Below are 23418 nucleotides of genomic sequence, written 5' to 3'. Positions count from 1 at the left end.
TGCCCCCATCAGCCAAAAAAAAAAAAAAAAAGCTGTTGCAGGTTTAAGCTCAATAATTAACATGTATCGCATCTGTATATCTTCCAATGCATATGTACAACAAAACTGTTTTTTTTTTTCTTTTTTCTTTTTTTTTGGACAGAGCCAGGCCAGCTGTTTCCTTCTGCTCCTAGTTTTATATAGGATGCTATGCTAGTCTTTATTCTTTATGCTAACTGTCTCGTGGCTATAGCTTCCTATTTATTGCAGAGACATGAGAGTGTTATCGATCTTCTCATCTAACTTCTTGTGAATAAGTGTACTTCCCAAAATTTCAAACTAAGTTCTGATTCGTTGACTCTATAGTTAATAAAGTTTTGGTTTGCATGAGGTGATTTAATCGTTGATTTAAATGTTGCTGTTTGATAAACCTTCCAGTATCACCTAGAAGTGCAACTGCAAGTGGATTAAAAACACTTGATATTAATAGAGATTGAAAGTTAATGTAAAAAACATTAACCGTTTATAATGAAGCAAGTCAGAAATTCTGTGGAGTTGTTTTGTTGAGGGTTTTGAAGTGTGGTCGGAGCGAATCGCCTGCATTATGTTCACATGATGTAACCCCACAAAGTTCAAGGTATGACTCCATAAAACATTAATTATAAGTTTCCATCCATAAAGGATTTCGACTGCATACGCCCCACTTGAGAGACACAGCTGTTATAATACATCGTGGTTAAGTGTATGAGTTTGGTCCCAGTCACAATTCCTGATGGTGGGAGAAGTGAGACCAGTGTCGGATAGTCAATAAGTGAGTGTTTGTGAGAGTATATCAAAGCCGGTGTGCATGCACCCTCACCTTCCAGATTTAAATTCAATGCTGCTCCTGTTTGCAAAAACCCAGGCAATGGAAAAGCAAAAATGCCTGAGGTGAAAAATGTTTTTTCAAGACCAGAGAAATACATCAAGCCATGTAACAGGAAAAGAAACATCGGTGTGTGCAGCTATGGTGTTTGTGGCCCTCCACCTCTCCCATTGCCTCATAGACACACACACACACACACACACACACACACACACACACACACACACACACACAGTACAGACACCATCTCCCTCTTGCTGTTTCCAGGCACCTCCTCCCTCTCTGCTCAAGGAAAGATTTAATGGTTTAATGTGCTTCACATGCTGTCAGAAGGCTTTACTTTGGGAGGGCGTTACCGTAACTTTATATAAACATTGCCCTATTTCTTTTCACTGGGACAGTTGAGTATTGGTTTATAAATAGAAAAATCCATGGATTATGACTCAGGGAAGTGAATTTATTTGCCTTTAGTACGCATACCCTCACTGGGATTCTGTGTGTGTGTCTGTTTCTGTGCATGTGCAAAGAAAGTATGTTTTGGGTTTTTCATGGGTTAAAACTCTATTATAACAAGCTCTAAATTTATACCGTTGTCGAGTATCACCCAGGTCATTTGTACTAATACACTATACTATTATATACAGAATATTCAGCTTTATGTAAGCTCCTACTGCGAACACATCTGCATGTGTATTCGTAAAAACCTTTCATTCATTTATACAGCACTAGCAGTTACAGTTTTTACTTTAAGATTTTGAGAAAGACAGCCAACAGTTAAAGTGAGTCAGTCTGTGTCAGGTTTACTTTGCCCACAGAAGCTCATGTCTGCTGTTTACACAGCTGCCATGATGGCCCAGTGTGGTACCACCTTGAAAGGAAACTAATAGTAAGCCTGTCATAAAGGAGGAGAGACCCCAGCAACTTCAGCCAGACTAAAGAGAGCCAAAAATTAGACTATAAATGAATCAAATACTGGGTAGTCACAGTATTTGACTTCATTTTTGATATAAATCTGGTTCAGGTATGTTTTGGTTTGCTTGAGCATTCAGTTTTGTCTGTAGGCATAGGGCACACTGTTGACAAGGCTGTAGAGGTTGAAGGCCAATTTTTAAATTGTATTTAATCAGGCTAGTCATTTTTTAAGCAATATATTATGTTGGCAAAGAGAGGCTAAAGGCCTGTTGAATGAGTATTGGGGAAGGTGATGTTAAAAATTAAACAGGAAACAAGATAAGAAATCAAATTGCTTGGGCAAGTCTCCAAGTCTACAGCCATAGTAGCAATCTAATGCCTAAGTTCGTGCTCTGTGAGGATGCACATATGAAAAGTGGTGCTTTGAGCTAAATGCTTATGCTAGCTTGGCAACATGCTAACAGTGACAATGATAACATGCTGATGTTTAGCAGGTGTGATGTTTACCATGTTCTCTTTGTTTAGTTTGTTACTATGCTAACATTTGCTAATCTGCTCTAAACACAAAGTAAAACAGAGTCTAATCAGATTTGCAAGTGTTTGGTCTTAAATCTACGTATGGGACAAATTAAAATTTTACCTGATAGTGGTACTAGAGGAAAATTCAGGGGTTCACCAAATTTGGTAGGCTTCACCCTTTGGGGAACATCCATGAATGTTTATACCACATTTCATGGTAATCCTTCCAGTATTTGTTGAGATATTTCAGTCTGGACAAAGGATACAACTAATACAATGAACACCAAGTCCATCTCTTCAGTTAGTTTACTCGTGACCATAGAGTGCATTAGAGGGGGATGGTAGCAAAGAAAACTGTTTATTTTTCATTTTTCATCATCTTAGCTACCCCACAGACTGAGACAGAATAAGGACAAGTTAAAGTTAGATGAAACCACAGGACGCCTTAAAACACAGCGTGAAATGACAGTTATTTTTAGTGGAGGAAGCTGGATGTACAGTCGGTAGAACATCGGTGCTCATGCGGCTGTGTCACTGAACCAGCGCACATCTGTACTGACAGCAGCCACAAAGGCGACAGTGAACATCCAGTGCTTCAGTTTGAACAAAGCTGAGATCAAATGCCTTAGGAAGCATTGAGAAAACTGCTAACACAGAACATGTCACTCATTAGGATAAAGTGAATGCCATCTTGAGGGCATACATAGACTGTTCAAGGGTTTCGATTTATCCAAATGCCTTCCTCCGAGCAGTAGCATTTATTGTTTTCACCTCTCAAATGATCAGATTTCACTCTCCTGCGTGTCTGCAGCTCGCCAAAGCCGGGAGCCACGCCTTCACAGAGAAGAGCTTCAGGAGGAGACGGTTGTGTGATGTGTGCAAGCAGAACATCGACAACCCCGGGGCTTTCTGCAGGGGTGAGTCCACATCTCAGCCAGGTCAGGCAGCAGACCCCGAGACACAAGTGGCAAGCACTGATACACATGATCTCACATGGATGAGTTCACCCTGACTGTCCTCTCACTCTCTGTCTGTCTGTCAAAGCTGAGTTTAAGAGTAAAACATCTCCGTCTCCCTACTGTTTGCAGAGTGCAAGGTTGCCGTTCACAAGACATGTGAAGCCAAGGTAAGCCTTATATTATTTTCCTTCTGTCCTGAACGAACCGTGCTCCAGTGTCACAGGTTGTTGTGCAGAGATGTTAATGTGATGTGAGACTTAAGTGGAGTAAGCCATGTGCACTGACCTAGATGTCTGGTCAAAGAAGACCTCCCCCTGAACTGCAAACAGCCAGGTTTCTATGAGTAATTCAGTCATGTGGTAACATGGCATAGCAGGAGCTCCCGAGAGTCCTCAAGCACCCAGGTAGTCTCTGTGTGTAGTTCAAAGTGACTCTGTAATGCAGCTTGATCTGAGGCATTTGTTCTTATTAAAATATAATATATTTTACACAATACACCAGATCTCATTAGCATTGTGTGTGTGAGGAGTGCTCTCAGGGGGATCAATAGAGGGCAGCACTGAGGTGTGAGCTGTCTTGGTGGTCTGTGTGGGGTCAGAGAGGGGTCAGAGGAGGAGAGAGCACAAGAGGCAGCTCAGCGAGATGGCACCTTGCAAATAAATGATGTCTCCCCGTTAGCCTGTCTAAATCAGTTGGTGTGTGTTTTTGGTAACAAGAAAGTCAAATACAATAAGGCAAACACTTTCTGATCCACACACATGAATAAAAGCACTCCCATAGCAAGGTGCTCAGTACACTCAGTGCCCAGTGCTTGAAACAACATGTTTTGGTGCAGCCTTGTTGATGTTAAATGATATATGATGTTCAACGACAGACAAGCTCTTGTCTGTCTGTTGGTAAGTGACGAGCCCAGTAAACTGACAGGAAGCACTTTAGTCCATTGAATTCCCTCAAAATGCCCTTGACTGCTCTGAGAAATACTAACAACTACTTTGCGTGAACAACATATGTACTTTATCTAAGTGCAGGCTTAAAGGGATAGTTTGACATTTTGGGGAACGTGCCTTTTTAGTTTTCTAGCCAAGAGTTAGATCGAAGATCTAACCACTATTGTATTTGTCCATTCATTATGAATATACAGCAAGCAGCCAGTAAGCTTAGCTTAGCATAAAGACTAGAACCATGGGGAAACAGCTAGCCTGTTTCTTTCCCAAGATAACAAAATCCATCCACCAGCACCTCTAAAGCTCACTGATTAACATGTTATATTGGACAAATATTGTTGGTATCAATCCTCTCATCTAACTCTATGTTAACAGGTAAAGGTACTAAATCATGAAATCAAGGTGATTCTGCAAGGAAAGGACATGTCATGAATTTGTTTCATAAATTCAACTTGTTTCAGTAGTTGTAGTAGAATTGTTGATTATTTCCTCTAGAAAATGATTTAAATAAGCTAGATTGTATTAGAAAAAGCAAAATCATCATGGTCCCCAGGGCAGATTATTTTCACTTGTTTCATTTGTTTCAGGATTTGTAACTCAAGATATGTCTGTTTCTAAGTAAATCCCCCCATTTCTTATCTATAGCTCGTTTTATCACTTTTCTATCAAATGATCATTCCGTATTTGCCGCAGTATTGTCAGGGCATCACGCCTTTGACCTTTGACACTATATAATACTCACATATTACATATGAGCTGTGTGAACTGAATAATATTTTCATATTGCAGTCCCCCTACATCTCAGTATATAAGCAATAACAGAAATGTTCGCTCACTGAGCAAACTGGAAAAATATGATAAAATTAAAGATATCAAAGAGAAAAAATGACCTTAAAACACTTTAATAACTGGAAAAGTGTTTTAAGGTTGTTGTTTTTTTACATATTTCAAGTACAACTACAAAGGAGTTAATTTGCATAACTTTTAAATGCACTACATGACTGTTAAGAGTCAGGTGTTGTTGGCAGTACCTGAAAATAAAGTTAAAATTTTCGGTACAGGAGGCGGAGATACAGTTTCCTCCACATGCAGTTGCCCTGATAGACCAGACTACAATGGAACCGATTGTCTTTTGAGCTTGGAGCCTAATCTTTGTAGCTTTTGGACCAGGAGTGGACTCTTTCATTCTAGGAGGACATTGTTTGCACTGGGTAAGAGAGAAGCACTCTCTCCATCCACAGTTTATGTCAAACCATTGGCAGTAACTGCCTCTGCTCTCATGTGACCCAGCTCACAGTAGCCCAGTATCACACAACACTGATTGAGCTCATGACCTTGCTGTAACTGCGCTGTTGTGCCTCATCGTCCAGCAGCAAAAACACACAGCACATTTGCACTGTCATGCGGAGGGACCCATTACCTTTATTCCTCAGTTCTTCAGGTCAGCTCAAATCCTGTGGGATTTAAGAGGTGGGGGCGGGTGGCCTTCCTGCACCCTCCTCCTAATGGTGTACAACTGGGCACTACCAGCTGTTGTGCCTTAGCAGCACGTATTAAAAGAGGATTATTATTTTTGTCATACTCGTCTCCCTGGTCGCCACGGCGATAGCCAGAAACAACCCTTGGTGGCTGCAGCAGAGGCAGGCGCCTTGGATGAGAGTGGACATCGTCACACAGGATGATGATCAATCTGGATATGAGAAGTCTGAGTGGGTAAATATAGAAAATAACCAGAGTGCCACAGATGCCTTCCTGTGAGTGATCGGTGGGAGGACACAAATAAGTGAGAAGCAGCTGGGGAGGCAGACTTGCTGTCTCATGTGCCAACATACAGTATTGCTTCATTTCTTTATTATTTCTTTCATCTCTTGCATCTTACTGTCATCATCTTTTTTTTACCTTTAATCCCTATTAGATTTCTCCTTTTCGGTGTTTTATAAACCTAGTCAAAGCTTCTCAAACCTTCTCTGACTTTTTTCTTCTTCTCAAATCTATCTTTCATGAGGGTGTTTTGCCGTCTCAGTACCATTTCCATAACAGTCATCTCTAAATTTCCAGTTTTTTCTTGCATCCTTTGTGCATCATCTCTCTATTTGTCTGTCTTGTCAACACTATCTCCATCTAACTGTGCCTCTTTGTCCTGTTGCCACTTATATTCTGCCTCTTGTCAACTCTGTCTCAGCCTCAGGCTACTGAAAAGGTCAGTGGACATCAGCACCCTGTCACTTTGCAGGGCTGCCCGGTGTCTGCATGTGGAGTAATCGATGTTTCTGTATGTGAGTGCACATGCAAGGGAAAGGACGTGCTTTAACGTCTCTGTGAGTATGACACAGGCAGAGGGAGAGGGGAAAGCAATGTTGTATGTGCTGCTGGCACAGTGGGAGTGTGTGTGTGTGTGTGTGTGTGTGTGTGTGTGTGTGTTATCGTCATCGTCAGAGAGGGAGGGAGGTAAAGTGAGTTGGTGAGAGAGAGCCAGCAGAGAGTTTGTAAAGAAGAGAGAGAGGGAGGTGGTGGATCACACTCTACAGATAGGACTGCTCAGAGGCAGAGGGAAAGACTGGAGCTGCTTGTTGAGAGGTAAAATCCCGCTCTGTGCTCTATTTACTGAGTAAAGCTTTGGGTTTAGTTTATTCATTTTTACTCAGAACATCAGTTTTGACTTGTCATGTATTTTTACTTTCTACTGAGTGGCAAACTAACATCCTTAACAACCCTGTCCACCGCGTTTGGTCCAATAATGTAGCATGTGATTGTAGGTATTATTCCATTAAAGCCGTAGCCTCGGTGCTTCTCCTTTGCCCAGAAAGAGGATTTCATTTAGTGTGATTAAGGCAAGTGCAGAAAATGAACTGGAGACTCCTGCTGTGACCTACAAAAAATACACAGATTTTAATTTTTAATACCAGAGAGTGAATTCCTAAGACTTACTTATTAATGAGATAGTTGTCACTAGGAACAGGTTTGCAGGTTATGGAAACTGTACCAGCAGACCTATTCTATACAGTTCTATACACGCCTGTAAACCTGGGATTTTGTAAAACTTGCAGCCAGCCTGTGGCAGACTGTTTTTTTGGCATTGATTAGATGTCACAGTGCAATTTCCTACAGTATCTATTTAATGTATTCATCTATTTCAACACTGTGTGTACATGTCTGTGTTATGTGTTTTATATATGTGTTGTACAGGCAATCATCTCTGAACAAAGGGCACCTGACAGAGACAAATGACTGTGCTGGACACCCAGTCAGCTGTCCTAACATCATCTGATGGTTGCTTATGCTGCGTAGTGAAATACAGATGGTTACAGTGTCTGCTCATATGCACCAGCTGTTCTGCTAATATTTCACACTGACTTGTGAATTGATACAGCGATTATGAGGCTATAATGACTACATGCTCGTTTAATAGGCAAGTGTTATCCTGTACGTAGTAATGTTGTCAATTTATCCTAATACAGTGCCAGTGGGCCTGGAACAGAAAAACAAGGTGTCCTGCAAAGTTGCAAGCCTCTTTTGCAAATTCAAATTCAACAATTGCACGTGCTGTCCAGATGTTGTGAGGTTCTGTGGCTTCACTCCTATCAGGTGATGTCTTGAGCAAGTCATGTCTTTCAACCTTCTCTGTTGTTCCTGTCTCTCAATGGGGTACTGAGTGGACACGCTGTCCTGTGGTAACTCATTGCAGATCAGTGGGAAGGTAGAAACAGCGAAGTCAATGAAGATTAAAAAGAAAACAAAAAAAATAAAAACGAAATACGATGGCGGTTATAGTAGATGTCGTGGATAGAAAGTCCTATCAAATGAACATCTGTGTAACTTGATTAAGGGGGTGACTTATTACTGTCACATTGTTGTTGCCATTTATAACCGTCGCTGACATGATGTACTGCGTACAGATAATTATCATGGTTAATTTAATTTTACTACTTCATTCGCCATATCAATAATCAAGTAATCCAAGGATTGTGAACACACAAACACACAAGCACACATAGATTCACATTGTGTTTATATTTACCCACTGCTTTTCATTTCCTGAGAGACTAAGTGACAGATGCACAGCAAGCCTTGTTTAATATTCCAGGAATTATACAGTTCCTATTTTCAGCATTTTCGCAACAATGTCTTTAAAACAATTTGAGCTCAGAGGGTGTCATTTATAGAATATTTCTTTTATTATTGGATGGATATAGACAGTAGGTTATGATACATTTATGTGCTGTCTTCAATTACTGGGTGTTAAATGTTGTTGGTGCAGAGGACCAAATATAAATGTATGTTACTTTACTGTGGCCAAGCTGCTGCTGCAGGGAAGGAAAGTGGATTTGTCAGATGACTGATGGACAAATAGACAAAATGAGCCCTTAAGTGTTCTGAGAGATGAATGGTCTAAAATAAGGAGCTCTATCAAAATAGCTCTGTGAAATCTCTCTGCTCTGTGTCAGTGGTCAGGAGGCATGTTCAGCTGTTGACATCTCTCTCCCACCCAGTGCTCACTCTCGCTTTTTGTGTCTGGTTCCTCTCCTTTTTCCTCTTCCTGTCTTCCTGATCTCTTTTTTTCTCTAAGCTCTGCCTATCTCCCTACTCCCGAGACAGTTTGTTTGTTGCTCCGAGCCCTTGTTCGTGCTTCCTCTTGTTCCCCTCTTCTCCGGGCCAGTTACATAGTGACTTGCCCTGGCTATGGGATGATGCTTATCGAGGTGTTCTTTGTCATCTGATGTTGTTTATTCAGGGGGGAGCACATACTTGTATCTCACGGCAGGGATGATTATGGTTATCCTGTCCCCAGGCACTGAAAGTCGAGAGGGACAGGGTGTGAGGTAGTAGGAGAGGAGGAAGCAAAGGGGAGTGACAGGCAGTAGGGAGTAGGAAATGGAGAAATGAGGAAAAAAGGAAGAGAGCTAGACCAATAATGAGACAAAAAAGAGATGGGATGTCATCCTTTCATGTGAGTCCTCCTAAATCATAACCACTCCTAAATTTGCCCTCTGCTGCCCTGGGTAAAATATTAAGTCCTTGCAAAAAATTAAAAGCCTCAGAGTTTTATTTAGCTTTCACTGGACTTTGGGTATTAGTGTCTTTTTGTGAGTCTATGGAACTTGGAATAAGGCAAGGTTATTTTGCTTTTCCAGTTTCAAATGGGAAATCTTACTCACTTCTCCCTCTCCACAGTGTGATGTCAGCTCTGCGTTAACTGTCAGAGTGAAAGTTGCTCCTCCTGGATGGCAAACCGACGGCTGTGTCTCAAATACTCACATTTATCTCCCGCTTCCTTGTAACTGACTCAGCGGCTCTGGCAGATCTGTGTGTTGGAATAGGCGTGATGATTCAGGAAGTGGCAGTGAAAACTTTTCAGATCCGTGCCACAGCCACTGTGTTTTGTGGAAGGGATTAGCAGCCAGGAAACTCTTAAGGAAGATCCACTGTTACACTCTAAAGGTTTAATGTAGATTAAAGTTTATGAATCTGTCAGTTTCTCAGTTGATCGGATCAGATATCAGAAAGGAATGAAAAATGCCTATCACAGTTTCCTTCAGCCCCCGATTATGTCTTAACGAAGTAGTTGCACATTTTGGGAAACACACGTATTCACTTTCCCCGTTTCCAGTCTTTATGCTAAGCTAAACTAACTGTCTGCTGGCAGGAGCTTCATATTTATGTCACCCTCAGGAACTGACCGGGTGTTTCTATGTCTGGCCTGTTTAGTTGGTTTGCCTTGTTCATCAAGAAAACATTTTTCATTTATCAAGCAACAGCTTTGTCCAGTCTTTATGCAAAGCAAAGTTAAATGGCTGCTGCTGCAGCTTCACATTTGTCCTGCAGATATAAGAGTGTTATCAATCTTTTCATCAAACTCCCGGCAAGAGAGTTTATTTCAATTGTCTCTTTTATCCAAGTCCAAAACCCAAAGATGACAGAGAAGAGCAGCACTTCCTCATATTTGATAAGATGCCATTTTTGCCGATAAAAGAATGAAAAGTGTACTTGATGAACAAGGCAAACTGGGCCACTGAGCACAACAGGCATCCAGTCCACTAACAGTCAGAGAGTCTCTAAGAGTGGGATCAAGTGCTGTCATTGGCACCTCAGTAAATGCTAGCTGATGAAGAGACAAACTGAACCAGATGGCTCCAGCTTACAGTCCACACGCATTAATGAAGACCCTGAGGCCGGCGGAGCTACCAAAGACACGTGTATACACTCATGTGTGTGTGTGTGTGTGTGTGTGTGTGTGTGTGTGTGTATTTGTATTTGTGAACCTAGGTTGACCAGTGCTGACATCCTGTTGCAAATTGCTTCCTGTTGACTCTGCTGTCTTCCTCCTCTGCCTTCATGCTGCATGTCGGCACTCTCTGCCTCTAGGTTCAACCCTGGTCTCCTTTTGTGTGAATGTTTGTGTGTATACATGGATACACATGTATGTTGTGTCTGTGTCTTACTGTTCCTTCCTTCCACTTTATCCACTTAACTACCATTATTAAACCTATTAAGAGAAGGGTTCTCCCCTATGGCCGAATCTCTCTTTCATTTCCTATTGTAGGTTTTATAAAATGTTCATGATCTGTCCTTGTAAGCTAACACAGTACAGAAAGTACAGATTAGAAACACGTAGTACAGAATGTGGAAAGGGCTGATGACTCAGGCAAAGAAGTTGTTCAGAACCCATTCAAGATCCCAGAAATCCTAGATAATAACAAATAACTAAATAACAAATGAGGCATGTTAGTACTGTATATTGGCTGTCAGCCTGCATGACAATAATCTCATAACCACATCATCTTGTCAGTTCAGCAGTAGCATATTTTGCCGTGCAGAAACCATTTACGGCAAGCCCCCTTTCCCCCTTCACTCCTCCTTTTACTCATTCCTTTGTAGATCACATGCCTGTTTAGGTCCTTTCTCTGCAATGTCATTTACCATCTCCATTTCAGTATCACAGAATCCGTGTTCATTCATTTAAAAAGCTATCATGTGGCTGTATGCCACAAAAAACCCCACTTCTGTACTCATGACAACTCCTTTTGGACTATTTTTTTTTTTTAAAGAAACCTAACAAATCAAATGTAATGTTCCTGGTGCCTTTGTGCCTCTCTTGGAAATGCACAGCACTAAAATAAAATGAAATCAACTGAAGATGCATGATAAATTGTGTTCTGCCTCTCTAGAGAATAACTAAGAAACTCGTTGACACTAATGTCAATAATGTCAATTGTTTTAGAGTATTTTGCCAGTTAGCAACAAAGAGGTTTTCATGCTAATTCAGAACCTTCCAAGTTGAAATTTAGTCTTAGTGGATAAAAATACAATACAGTACTACTATAGCACCTCCTCCTGACTGCCTTGACCACCCAAAGGAAATAAGCTGCCATTTATTTTAATTATAAGTCATATCAATATAATGCATCTACATTAATAATGTCTCTCTGAGAAATTGAACATGGATCACGATGCGGACATTGCAGCAGCCCCTCACGCTGGTAAAAATTAGTTCATCAATGATTGCCTCAGTTTAGTCACAACAATGTCATGTTGGTGTTGCTAACATGATGGACATTCAGCTATTCTGTACCTACTGAACACAGCCAAGAACAAATGAACCTGTCAGGGACTGTCTGTGGAAATCAAATAACCTTAAAATTAAATTCCTCTGGAGCTGGAACCGGAGCACATTCTTACTTAAGAGTTAGAGCGGGGACAGTTTACAAAGTAGCCCATGAAACTAATACAGTGTCTACATGTTGTTTTGCTGGGGATGTTTCAGTTGTAGATCATTGTGATTGTCGGGCATTTGACCTGTCAACCTGGTGCCTGACACCTGTCAGCACTGGTCCGTGCTCAGCCATAGAGGGCAGCTCGGCTGTCAGTCATCCTCATGCGATAGTTCGAATGTCAAAAGTTGACAGGGTGTCACCTGTCAAGGTTTACATTAAGATTCCATACACGAAGCTGTGCTGTAATACTGAATGCTTGGTACCATTTCTCGGCTCATTTCTTGAAATTTCTGTTGTGCGGTCATTTATCGCCTTCTTGTGTTTAATCATTTGATGTGATTTGCGTTATAAATTAATTAATCTCATGACACCATCAAATGAACAGCTCATAGGTAGCACATGCCCCGACATACCAGTTTCCACTAGCTTGTCACTTCAGGGTCAACTATTATCCCCACAATAAACAATCAAGAACAGCAGAAGCTGCAGGAACCTGTTCAGGTCTATTTGTATAGTTGTGGTTGTAGTCTGTTTGCATGACCTCGGCCTCCTTTTCTCTGCATATGTGTGTTTTTGGTTTTGGCAAGATACTGTAGGCTCACCAGCCGAGCACAAGGACTGCAAGCCACATGTAGTCTTCCTCCAGTAAACTTTATCCGTTTCTCCCCACTCCCTCTTCTTTACGAGGCAAAAAAACACAATCAGTCCTTTTTATTGATTCCTCTCTATACTGAGCCTTTCTGCTTATTCAACCGCCTGGTCGGCACAATAAAAACCAGTCAGTTGTTCTACAGTTTGAGAAAGAAGAATTCAAAAAAGTTAATACAATGTCCTCAAGTTGTTTACGTTTTTGTAGATGTGCAGGCATGCAGGTGCTTGTCAAGGTTTGTCTCTACGTGTATACATCTGTGTGTGTACCAGTTCGTGTGTGTGCATGTCTGACATAATGCGTCATTAGCTCATCATGTGGAACGGCCAGATCTCTACCGACAGCCTCTTCTTCAGACCAGCTGCTGCAGATGACAGGAGGAAAGCGAGAATGAATCTTAACTATCCTCTCCATCGGCTCTTCATCTTTCCTCTTCATCCCCCTCATCATCCTTCCATCTTTTCATCTGCGCTGCTGGAGCATGACCAGGAGAATTAAAATCAAACACGTGACTTGGCGTGAGCTGGTTCATGCCCAGTGTGTTTGTGTGTCTGAATGTGTGCATATGGTTACGGGACTGCTGCAAAAACTAACCATGTGCTCCTTTCCTTTCAGGTGACTCCCACCTGCACCTCAACACCAGAGCTGGTAAGTTTCTACATGTATATACTTCTATATTATGTAATGAATAAATAAAATCAATAATTGCGGTACGGTAACTTTTTTTTTCTTTTTTTTTCTCAGAACAGTTCCAATAGATCTACATTACAGAAGAAGAGAGGCTCCATACCAAGGTAAGACAAATCACACATCAAGAGAAAAGAAAATGATATTTGATATGTAAAATGGACACAGACAAGTAAAAAAGTAAAGTTACATCAACAATAAGGACATAAAGCTTGGCTATCTTAATCAACTAATAGCTGCCTTGGCTGCATTGAAAGAATGGATTCTCACAATGTCCAGGAGTAAAAGTGTGGAACAAGTAATGGAGCATGTGATGGAGAACCACTACGACTTTGACCTCACCTACATCACAGAGAGGATCATCTCTGTCTTCTTCCTGCCAGACCTGGAGGAACAGCGCTACCGCAGAAACCTACAGGAGGTGGCCTCCATGCTAAAATCCAAGCACCAAGACAAGTTTTTGGTTAGTAATGAAACTGAAATCGTAACACATATAAACTCAGTGTTGTAATCCCCCCTAACAGCACAGTCAAATTCAGGTAATGGCAGCTACAGAAGGTAAAGATCTGCGATATCTTCTCACATCTTGTGTATTTCTGCCTTTTACAGCTACTGAATTTATCAGAGAAGAGACATGACATTACCAGACTTAACCAAAAGGTACATGTATTGAGATCTCTCTGAAAAGATAACAGATTACACACCGCTTAGGCTACTGAGACACTACGGAGATACATAAACTAGGTTTGACTTAGGTTTGACTCAACGTATCTTCCTATGCGGTTTAGGTGCAGGACTATGGCTGGCCTGATCTTCACGCCCCACCCTTGGACAGGATCTGTGCTGTCTGTAAGGCCATGGAGACCTGGCTGACCTCTGACCCCAGCAACGTAGTGGTCCTCCACTGCAAGGTTTGTTCTGAATCCACATCTGCATGCTTTGCTGTTAAATATGTCAAACAATTGGGAAAATATATATATGCATATATACATTTCATTGTCACTTTTATCTGTGTTCTGACAGGGAAACAAAGGAAAGACGGGGGTCATTGTGGCAGCCTACATGCACTATAGCAAGATATCCGCTGGGTAATCTGTATTATTATTAATAATGGGTAATATGTATTATATATCATTATCACTAGTGTAACAAGGCCCTCGCTATACTAAAACGTGTAAAGATCAATTATCCGTGTTGAATTTACACCTGCCATCAAAGCTGCATTTCAATCAGTAAAAGTGACATCCCTACTTTAAAAATTGCATCACCAGGGTGACACTTGCCAACTACTTAGAACACCTTTGTGTCTCAATAGTTTCTTTTTTCAGTTGTATTTCTTTGTCACCATGGCCAAAACCATCTTTGAGTACCTTCAGTGATAGTTGGGTCAATGTCATCACTGTAGAGTCGCAACTAACAGTTACTCTTATTATCAAATAATCTGAAGATACAAATATTGCAAATATTCAATTTGAGAGGCTGGATTCAATGATTTTTTTTTTAAACATTTTTTTGTATTTTTGCTTAAAGAAATAACTTTTGTGTGTTTAATTGATTATCATATTTGTTGATGATGAATTTTCTGTTGATCGACTAATCAATTAATCAGCTAATCATTTCAAGTCTAGATTAGTGTCCTAAGTGCATTCACATCTTGATTTTTGTTGGCAAGCTCTATCCAGAAATGTCTAAAATGCCAAAAAGCGATATTTGTGAAAACGATTCAATTGGTCACCATCAACAGCCGTGATTTACTCTAGGCATACATACACATTACCTCCAAAAGACACACTATAACTTATAAATTATTGCTTACACAAATCTGTATAGCATTTATTAATACACTTCTGGTTGTGTCCACAGTGCGGACCAAGCTCTCACCACACTGGCCATGAGGAAATTCTGCGAAGACAAAGTCTCCTCTTCCCTACAGCCCTCTCAGAACAGGTGTGACACACTCATATATCTACAGACTTCCTCCTCTCCCATATGCTGTATCACTTCCTGTGACGCTGCCGTCATCACCTCAGTTGCTCTCTGCTGTCATCACATAATTTCCTCACCTCATTTCCTCATTTCTTCAGGTACATCTACTACTTTGGCGGTCTGCTGTCAGGTACCATCAAAATGAACAGCAGTCCTCTGTTCCTCCACCAGATCCTTATTCCCTCATTACCAAACTTCCAGACTGGGGGAGGTCAGTTTTACACAAACAAATGGTGGTATAATAGCTTGCAGTGATGTAATGGTAATTATGAGCTTTCAATAGTGAACAGAGAGTGTTTTACAATGTCAAAACCAAGAAAAAACAATAGAGCTTTGTCAGCACACAACCCCCCCTTTTTTTCCTTTTTTTTTGGCTGTTATCCTCACTTTTCTCTGTATTCGCAGGTTTCTATCCCTTCCTGAAAATCTATCAGTCTCTACAGCTGGTCTACACCTCAGGCGTTTAGTAAGTACATTGTCATTTGTCCAGTTGTACCACAGGGTTTTCAGACGTCTTTCTGTCCCTTTGACAGATGTTGTCTATACAGGCCAGTGTTTGTGTTTAGACGTAGGCTGGTCTGTGCTTATGTCAAAATTAAGGTTGTTTACCAGTGTTTTACCCAGCTGAGACATGTTTTTGATTAGTTTCATTTATGGTTCCATGGCTATTTTCTTTATTCTGTGTGTTTGTGTCCAGTGATCCCCAGAGCTCCAGGGCAAGGAAGCTGTGTGTGACTATGGAGCCAGCGCTACTACTAAAGGGGGACATTATGGTGAGAAAATTAGTGTCTCTGTGTCACTAGTTGGAACCCTTACTTTGATTTAAATCTTGTCCATATACACACATCACTGCAATAATTGCAGTGTACTAGCTGCTATTATGCCTATTTATTGTAGTTAGTTTTCATTCACTCCCACTGACTTTAGTGCTTTCATAAATACATCTTTATTTCCTGACTGTAATGCACTTTTGTAACTTTGTAGCTCAATTATTTTTAAACCACTTAAACTACAAATTATAAACATGCGTGCCTGATTACTGTCTTGCATGTTTCTTTTAGAGGTTAAAAACGTTCAAAGGCCCTAGCATCCTAGACACGTGGGTACTTTATTTATCTCAGAGGGTAATCGGCTGCCACGGCAGCAACACACACGGAGCACAGAACACTGTAACAAAACTAATGAAAATTAGATTTACAATTTCATCACACCAGCAATAACCAAGTCTACTAATGCCAAGATTTAGACATTCCATTGGTTATAGAGTCCAACTATTTGCATCACTCTCTTGCTTGCATCCTTTTCTGCAGGTGAATTGCTACCACCGGCGCAGTCGAGCAGCAGAGAGGGAGGTGGTCTTCAGAGTCCAGTTTCACACCTGTACTGTTCATGGAGCCCAGCTGTGGTTTGGCAAGACTGAGCTGGACCTGGCCTGCACAGGTATAAAGAGAGAGGCTCCATAGCTTGCTTGGAAATGCATGGCCTACCAAGTAAGAGCAATTTTCAATTTTTGGACAGTCATAAAGGCATCACAGAAGGGATTAGAGAGAAGGGTATTTAAAACCATAGGACTATATCACTGCACTGTGGTTGTTTAGTCTATACTACTGCTGCACTACAAAAAAAATTGAATATGTTGTAAAGATATTAATAAACAAATGGAAACCTTCTGCCGTATATTTCTATGTCTATTTATGCATAAAGTAAGAAAAATACGTATATTTCGCTTCCTTGAAATTCTTTACAAGGCTGTATAATTCAAGGCCCACTTATTCTTCAGTCCATTGTGGTGTTTGAGTGTATTTTGAGACAAATGGCAAATGACAATGTCAGTTTAGATGAAACCGTAATGCTTGTACATGGTTCAGTAAGCAACAGTCTCATGATAGTTGCTCTAAGTGCTACCTTCTGACGCATACATACAATGTATAAATAATATTACCCACACTCATCCATGAAAGTAAAAAGAAATTTCATCTCAGATAGTTATGCTCTGTTTACTTCAGCCATCAATCATCCTCTTTATTTCCGTTATGAAAAGAGGGAGCTAGTATCTTTATTTATTAACTTTGGTTGTTCTACTTCACAGATCACACTTTCTTGTGAATGTTTTTATCACTTTCTGTAGTTACAGTCTGGATATTTTAGTTTGCCTTTATGTTCCTCTTTCTGTAGATGACAGGTTCCCTCCTGATGCTACAGTTGAGTTTATCTTCTCCAATGGGCCAGAAAAAATGAAAGGTGAATATTACAGACAGCTATATTATATAGCCGTCTGTCTCGCACTGCAGGCTGTAGCGCACTTTGTGCTCCTAATCCCTTTCTTTTTCACATTTTCATGTGCTTCATATAAAAATGTCTGCCTTCCAAGGTCGAGAATACCGCAAGAATGACGCCTCAATCAAAGTGGACTACAACACCTCAGACCCTGTGGTCAGATGGGATTCTTATGAGAACTTCAACCTGCACCACCAAGACAGCATGGAAGGTAAGAAACACAAATTACACATACACACACACACACACACACAGGTGTAAAAAGTAAGCTTTGCATTAAGAGGATAAAATCAAACATCGCATCAAACTCCCTTCTCTTTTCTGCCAGATATCTCTCATACCAGGGGCCCTCTGGACGGCAGTCTGTACGCACAGGTGAGGAAGCGACGTGGGCCAGGCTCAACTGCCTCAGCGGCATCTCCCAATGGATGCCTCACTAGTAGCCCCACAGTGAAGCCCCAAACTCCCAGCCAGCCCCACCCTCCCACCTACACCCGTGACTCCAGTCGCTCCTCAGCACCCACTGATCAACTGCAAGACGCCTCTCCATCCATAAACTGCCCTGAGAGAGAAAACACCGATGGGGGAGATAGAGCAAGAGAGAAAACAAGAGGGAAAGAAAAGGATAGGGAGACAGCGATTTTAGATGACGCAGACCTGTCAAGTCTGGGGGGTTTGAGGCGAGAGCACTCATGTTGTGGTCGAGCAGGTAGGGAGAGAGGGCCCTGCCTTTCTAATGGTCACTGTCTCGGACGTATCAACAGCATTAAAAATAATCCAAAAAGTCAAACTCTGCCTGCTTTACCATCCAAATCTGTGTCCCCTCCTCCGAATTTAGCTCATATGGAAGTCTGCCATCGCCATAGTGCCCATCCTTTACCAGAGTTACCATGGGAACGTCCACCCCCACCCCCGCCCCCACCCCTGCCCTGTCTCCACAGGCCTTACTACCCTTATTCTACCCCTGAACACGCACACCCACGCAGCCACACCCTCCCAGCCTCAAACAGACTCTGCACTGGGGAGGAGTGCCCCCTCTTCCATTATTCCAGCCACGGCCCATCCGCTCATCTCTCCCATCAATCACTGCCCTCCAGCCCTTACAGGGAAATGTTCTTCAGCTCTCCAACACCGTCCTCTGGTTGCCCCTGTCGGGACTGCTCCAGCAGGCGAGAGCACCAATCATCCTCAGTCAGAACATTCCACCCACTACGCCCAGACCAATCCGAGAACCCCCACTGGTCCCAAGGAGCAGGTTTACAACATACAAGAGACGCACCTCCACTGTGGGAAAGTGAAAATCCATGGGAGGTGGCGAGAGAGGCCGAGTTTTGGCAGTGCAAATCTGCCACACCTGCTTTTCGGGTCTGCCACTCCTCTTTGGATCAGAGTCCAAACCCGGAGCAGGCTAGATTTGCCCTCGCGCCTCACCACAGCTACCCTAGCCCCCAGGCTCTGGTGGATGTGCGGGATGGAGCCAGCAGTGGGTACCACACCCCTCCAGTGCCCCGTCATTCCTGCCCCTGCTCTCCTTATCAGTCATCCCCATCCGAGAGCCACGAGAGCCGGGGTTACGCCTCAGGATACCACTCTGGATCAGCCTCGCCGCTGCCTGCTAATAGCCCATCTCCTGGGAGAGGGAGGCTGCCAGAGACACCTGCTGAAGGTGAATGATGGATATAGTGGAGATACATTGAAAAAACATATTTGTTACTTCTTATATCTTTTATTTTTCTGATTATTTTGTCATAAATGAATCTTGTCGTATTTTATCTTGCTTCTCAAAGTGGAAAAAGCCAAAACTGATGTGGAAGATGACATATCCCAGGGTTCAGAGGGTAAATCGGACTCTAATGGCCAGTCAAGCACCCCTGGACTGGACTCTGATAATGACTACACACTTATTGGTAGCAGCAGCCCCACACACACTGAAGACAGGTGGGTGAAACTACTAATGCTGAAATAAAATGCCTTTTATCCATATATGTGGATAATTAATTAATTATCTTTTTTTTTAAATATTTTGTCCCAAGTGTTACTGCGGATAGCCAAGAAACCTCCACAAAGATAGAATCCAACACAAACAGCAGCAAAACTATGACACCAGTACCAACAGAAACACAAACCCAAACTTCCAGCACATCCATAAACTACACACAAGCATCAAGTGAGCAGAGTTTGAGTTCTGACGGAAAGATTGATGCAGCAAAGATCACAGGAAGTGCTGAGGGATCTAACCATTCACATGCTTCAAGTTATGCCGCTGTCATCATCACCCCGGTCCAGGTGCAACTAAATGGTTCTGACCTTCCAAGCGACACCCCATCCGACAGCAGCAGAAGTGTAACCATGAACCCTTCTGCCAGTCCCAGTTCTAGCCCTTCCACCACTTCCCCAAATTCTCCTATTGGCTCCCCAGAGCTGCGGTCTGCTCCCAAGCGCTCCCCATCGGCTACACACACAGCAGGGCACCAACTGACTCCAGACAGAGACAGCTCAGCCACCAACAAACCTCCGTCCCCTGTGCCCGACGGATATCACACACCCACATTTCCCCTAGCTTCCTATTACTACCCATTACTAAATGTCCCCCATGTCCCATACACGGGGTACACTGCGGTCACCATCCCCGCCATCCAGCCACCGCTCCCCGAGAAGAAACGCCTGTCCTCCGCAGCAGGATCCCTGAACGGACACAGCTCTCTTCTCAGAGTCTCCTCAGCTCCTTCCCCCACACACCACGTCACTTTCTCCCCTGCTGTGGGAGAGCAGAGTCGAGGGTCTGCACAGTCGAGCTACAGGGAGGAGGCAGACATCAGGGTTAATGCTAAGTTTGTCCAGGACAGCTCCAAGTACTGGTACAAACCAGGCATCTCTAGAGACCAAGGTGAGGATTGTACACAAATGCAATGTTTGATCCAATCTTCTCTGAGCACTGGTGAGTCAGTGATGTTGTGTCTGTCATTTTACATCACGACACACTCACTCTAACATGTCCTCTCTACCGCAGCTATAGCTGTGTTGAAGGACAAGGAACCAGGAACTTTCCTCATCAGAGACAGTAACTCCTTCCAGGGGGCCTACGGCCTGGCCCTCAAAGTGGCCACCCCTCCTCCTAATGCCAACATCACGGGCAGCAAAGGTATCCATCATGAATGCATTGTTAATATGCACGAGCTGGCTGCCAGTGGGCCTTTTAAGACAAAAGCACAGGTGTAAATATTAAAATGAATAATGGCTGAATTCCATTTAGCTGCTTCAGTTTCAATGTCCAGATATTGTTCATGCTGCCTCACTGTCACACTGTCGTGACTTACTGGGACACTTGAATAGAACAGAGCTGTTGTTAATGTTATCAGTAGCACCTGTGCTTTATCTTAGTATGACAAGTCAAAATGTACAGTATGCTGTGAAAAAGGCCTACGGCAGGTGCCTTTTTGGCGCCAGTGAAATCACATCATACTCCCTTTCAACCAACTATATTTAGAAATGTGACACCAGTGCTTCAATGGTTGATTAGTTACATCATTTTCCTGCATCTTCTGAGTTGGTTTTATCACCCAGAATGATTGCAGACTGGTTTGAGAGGAAGATTCTTGCCAGCAAATAAGTGTACAAAATCACAAAAAACAACGATTCCAGGTTATAAGTAGTGTAACTACTTGTTGAGGAGTATCTGATCCAAGTAATGTGTAATTTCCATTACCTTGTCAATTTGTATTTAGGCTGTTATAATCAAAACGACAGTTAATTCCATAAATTTTCATACTTGAGTCCAAATGACATCAATGTTTTAGTTGAGAACAATTGAATCATTAAGCAATGGTTTAATACTGTTATCAGATTTGAGACACATGTACCAAAATGTTTTTTAACCAGCCCTATTTATTATTCATATGCATTCCTGTGTATTTATCTTTGCTTTTGTTCACAAGTTGTCATGTGTTTCTGTTCTATTCTGTTCATGCATGAAATGAAAAAGAAAAATGAGGCATGGTCGTTATCAAAGACTGCACTGACAATAGGGTTTTGATAAGGCTATAGTTAACAGAATCGTCTATTTTTTGTATTCTTGTTCACACATCCTTATAGAATATGCTCTGCAGCAAAACAGTCGGCCTTATTTTTCATCATTGCTCTCTGTCTTCTTTCCCTACGCTCCACTTTCCCAGGGGATCCTCTGGAACAGCTGGTGAGACACTTCCTCATAGAGACTGGGCCACGGGGAGTGAAGATCAAGGGCTGTCAGAACGAGTCATATTTCGGTCAGTTATGTGTGGTAGACACAACTGTCGCAATATGTTTCACATATTAAGTTGCGTATGAGATATTGAAACTGATGGTTTTAACCTGTAAAAACTAGAGAAAGTGTTTTTTTTTTATTAATTTCCTTCCCAGTTCCCTATTTCCTTTCCATTAATTTCTTCTAACCTGCCATAATCCTAATCTGTTTTACCTATTTTCTCTTTCTGTCTTCTTCTTCTGTCTCAGGAAGTTTATCCGCCCTGGTGTACCAGCATTCAATCACCCCCATCTCTCTACCCTGTGCCCTTAGCATCCCAGAAAAAGGTAATATCACTATCATTACACTTAGATGTCATGATTTTTACATCTTAAATTAAATGTCCGCTTTTTCAAATAAGCTTTATCTATTATTAGAGAACAAATAAAAGACTACTCTTCATAGACCAGTAGGTCGGTTCCTCAGTAATTTAGACGGTACTGTTATGTAACCGAAGACTATGATGTTTCAGATCTGGTGGGGGAGCTTCAGGAGATGCAGAGTGCAACAAGCACCAGTACAGCAGCTGACCTCCTCAAGCAAGGAGCAGGTACAACATGAGCTTGTTTTGTTTTTGGTTTTTGGATTCTGTTGTTGTATGAACTTCCGTAGAGGATGATTCACATGCGGGGCAATCGCTGCAGTTCTTTATTTGACCAAGAGAGATTGCTCAAGCCTCATATTTTTGCAGCACTGACCCGTGAGAGCAGATACTGTATGTTTAGATTAATCCATGTTTTCTCATCTCTTTGACGGCCCAGCCTGCAATGTGCTTTACCTGAACTCAGTGGAAACTGAATCACTGACGGGGCCGGAGGCCGTTTCCAAGGCAACCAAGTGTACGTTGGCTCTGAGTCCGCGTCCAGTGGCAACAGTGGTCCACTTTAAAGTGTCCTCTCAGGGGATCACTCTAACAGACAGCAAAAGAAGGTGCATCTTAGAAACTAAAGTCTTACTTATTAGCAACAGTATCACACTTTTTAACACAGTGGGTGTGACTGGAAATTTTATTAAAAATATGTAGCATTTGTTATTGCATCAAATTTCGGATGCATGACGCAGTTTGATGGAAAACTTTCTAGATAGTATTCTTAAAACTTATGCCAAAGATAAACAAATGAGTTACACTGTTTGTGTTTACACAGGCTATTTTTCAGGAGACACTACCCAATCAACAGTGTCACTTTCAGCAGTCTTGACCCCCAGGACCAGAGGTGGGTCGATGAGACAAATCGAAAAGCGAACATTGCCAGTTTGATTTGAATAAAAGCTATGTGCTTGAAAATGTTACTGCTGATGAGCTAAACCGAAGGCAGTAATAAATGTGTGCTTGCTGCTGCTGCTGCAGAAATACCTCTTGTATTTGCTTATATTTTATAAATATAAGCTCTCTTTGTGATTTGCTTGTCTGTTTTTTTACTCTGAGAGGTGAATGAGTAGTGCTAGTCTATGCATAGCCTTATAGAACAGTCTCCATGTCCTTGTTATTCATGTCTTCCTACATTTTGTCTCTGTGTCTCTATTTGTGTACCCGTGCTTCAGGTGGACTAATTCTGATAGCACATCAAGCAAGTAAGTGCTTGTGTCCTTGTGTGTTTTTCTTGGCGAGTGATATCACCAACTGGTAACTGGTATCACCAACTGGTT

The 23418-nt window shown here is 42.0% G+C and overlaps 1 protein-coding gene across 4 annotated transcripts in view; it reads left to right on the top strand.

The window, feature by feature from the left end:
* The window catches only part of LOC120783119 (tensin-3-like), a 31267-nt gene that overhangs the window by 6210 nt on the left and 1639 nt on the right, over window positions 1-23418 (top strand). Inside the window, exons 2-26 of one of the 4 annotated variants that reach the window (XM_040115861.1) lie at window positions 3087-3192; window positions 3364-3401; window positions 13155-13187; window positions 13284-13333; window positions 13506-13689; window positions 13836-13886; window positions 14015-14137; window positions 14250-14314; window positions 15090-15173; window positions 15311-15423; window positions 15618-15678; window positions 15910-15985; window positions 16523-16652; window positions 17388-17453; window positions 17584-17700; window positions 17818-19155; window positions 19277-19427; window positions 19523-20376; window positions 20500-20631; window positions 21662-21754; window positions 21981-22058; window positions 22244-22321; window positions 22533-22701; window positions 22917-22985; window positions 23314-23343. In XM_040115861.1, coding sequence (XP_039971795.1) covers window positions 3087-3192; window positions 3364-3401; window positions 13155-13187; window positions 13284-13333; window positions 13506-13689; window positions 13836-13886; window positions 14015-14137; window positions 14250-14314; window positions 15090-15173; window positions 15311-15423; window positions 15618-15678; window positions 15910-15985; window positions 16523-16652; window positions 17388-17453; window positions 17584-17700; window positions 17818-19155; window positions 19277-19427; window positions 19523-20376; window positions 20500-20631; window positions 21662-21754; window positions 21981-22058; window positions 22244-22321; window positions 22533-22701; window positions 22917-22985; window positions 23314-23343 — 4289 coding nt within the window. Of the gene's footprint in view, window positions 1-3086; window positions 3214-3363; window positions 3402-6682; window positions 6756-13154; window positions 13188-13283; window positions 13334-13505; window positions 13690-13835; window positions 13887-14014; window positions 14138-14249; window positions 14315-15089; window positions 15174-15310; window positions 15424-15617; window positions 15679-15909; window positions 15986-16522; window positions 16653-17387; window positions 17454-17583; window positions 17701-17817; window positions 19156-19276; window positions 19428-19522; window positions 20377-20499; window positions 20632-21661; window positions 21755-21980; window positions 22059-22243; window positions 22322-22532; window positions 22702-22916; window positions 22986-23313; window positions 23344-23418 lie in introns of those variants that run through there. The other 3 variants (XM_040115860.1, XM_040115862.1, XM_040115863.1) reach the window with 3 other exon arrangements.

This window comes from Xiphias gladius, chromosome 21 (assembly GCF_016859285.1).
Source record: "Xiphias gladius isolate SHS-SW01 ecotype Sanya breed wild chromosome 21, ASM1685928v1, whole genome shotgun sequence".
NCBI classification, from domain to species: Eukaryota; Metazoa; Chordata; class Actinopteri; order Istiophoriformes; family Xiphiidae; genus Xiphias; species Xiphias gladius.
This window is presented reverse-complemented; position numbering and strand designations above follow the sequence as displayed.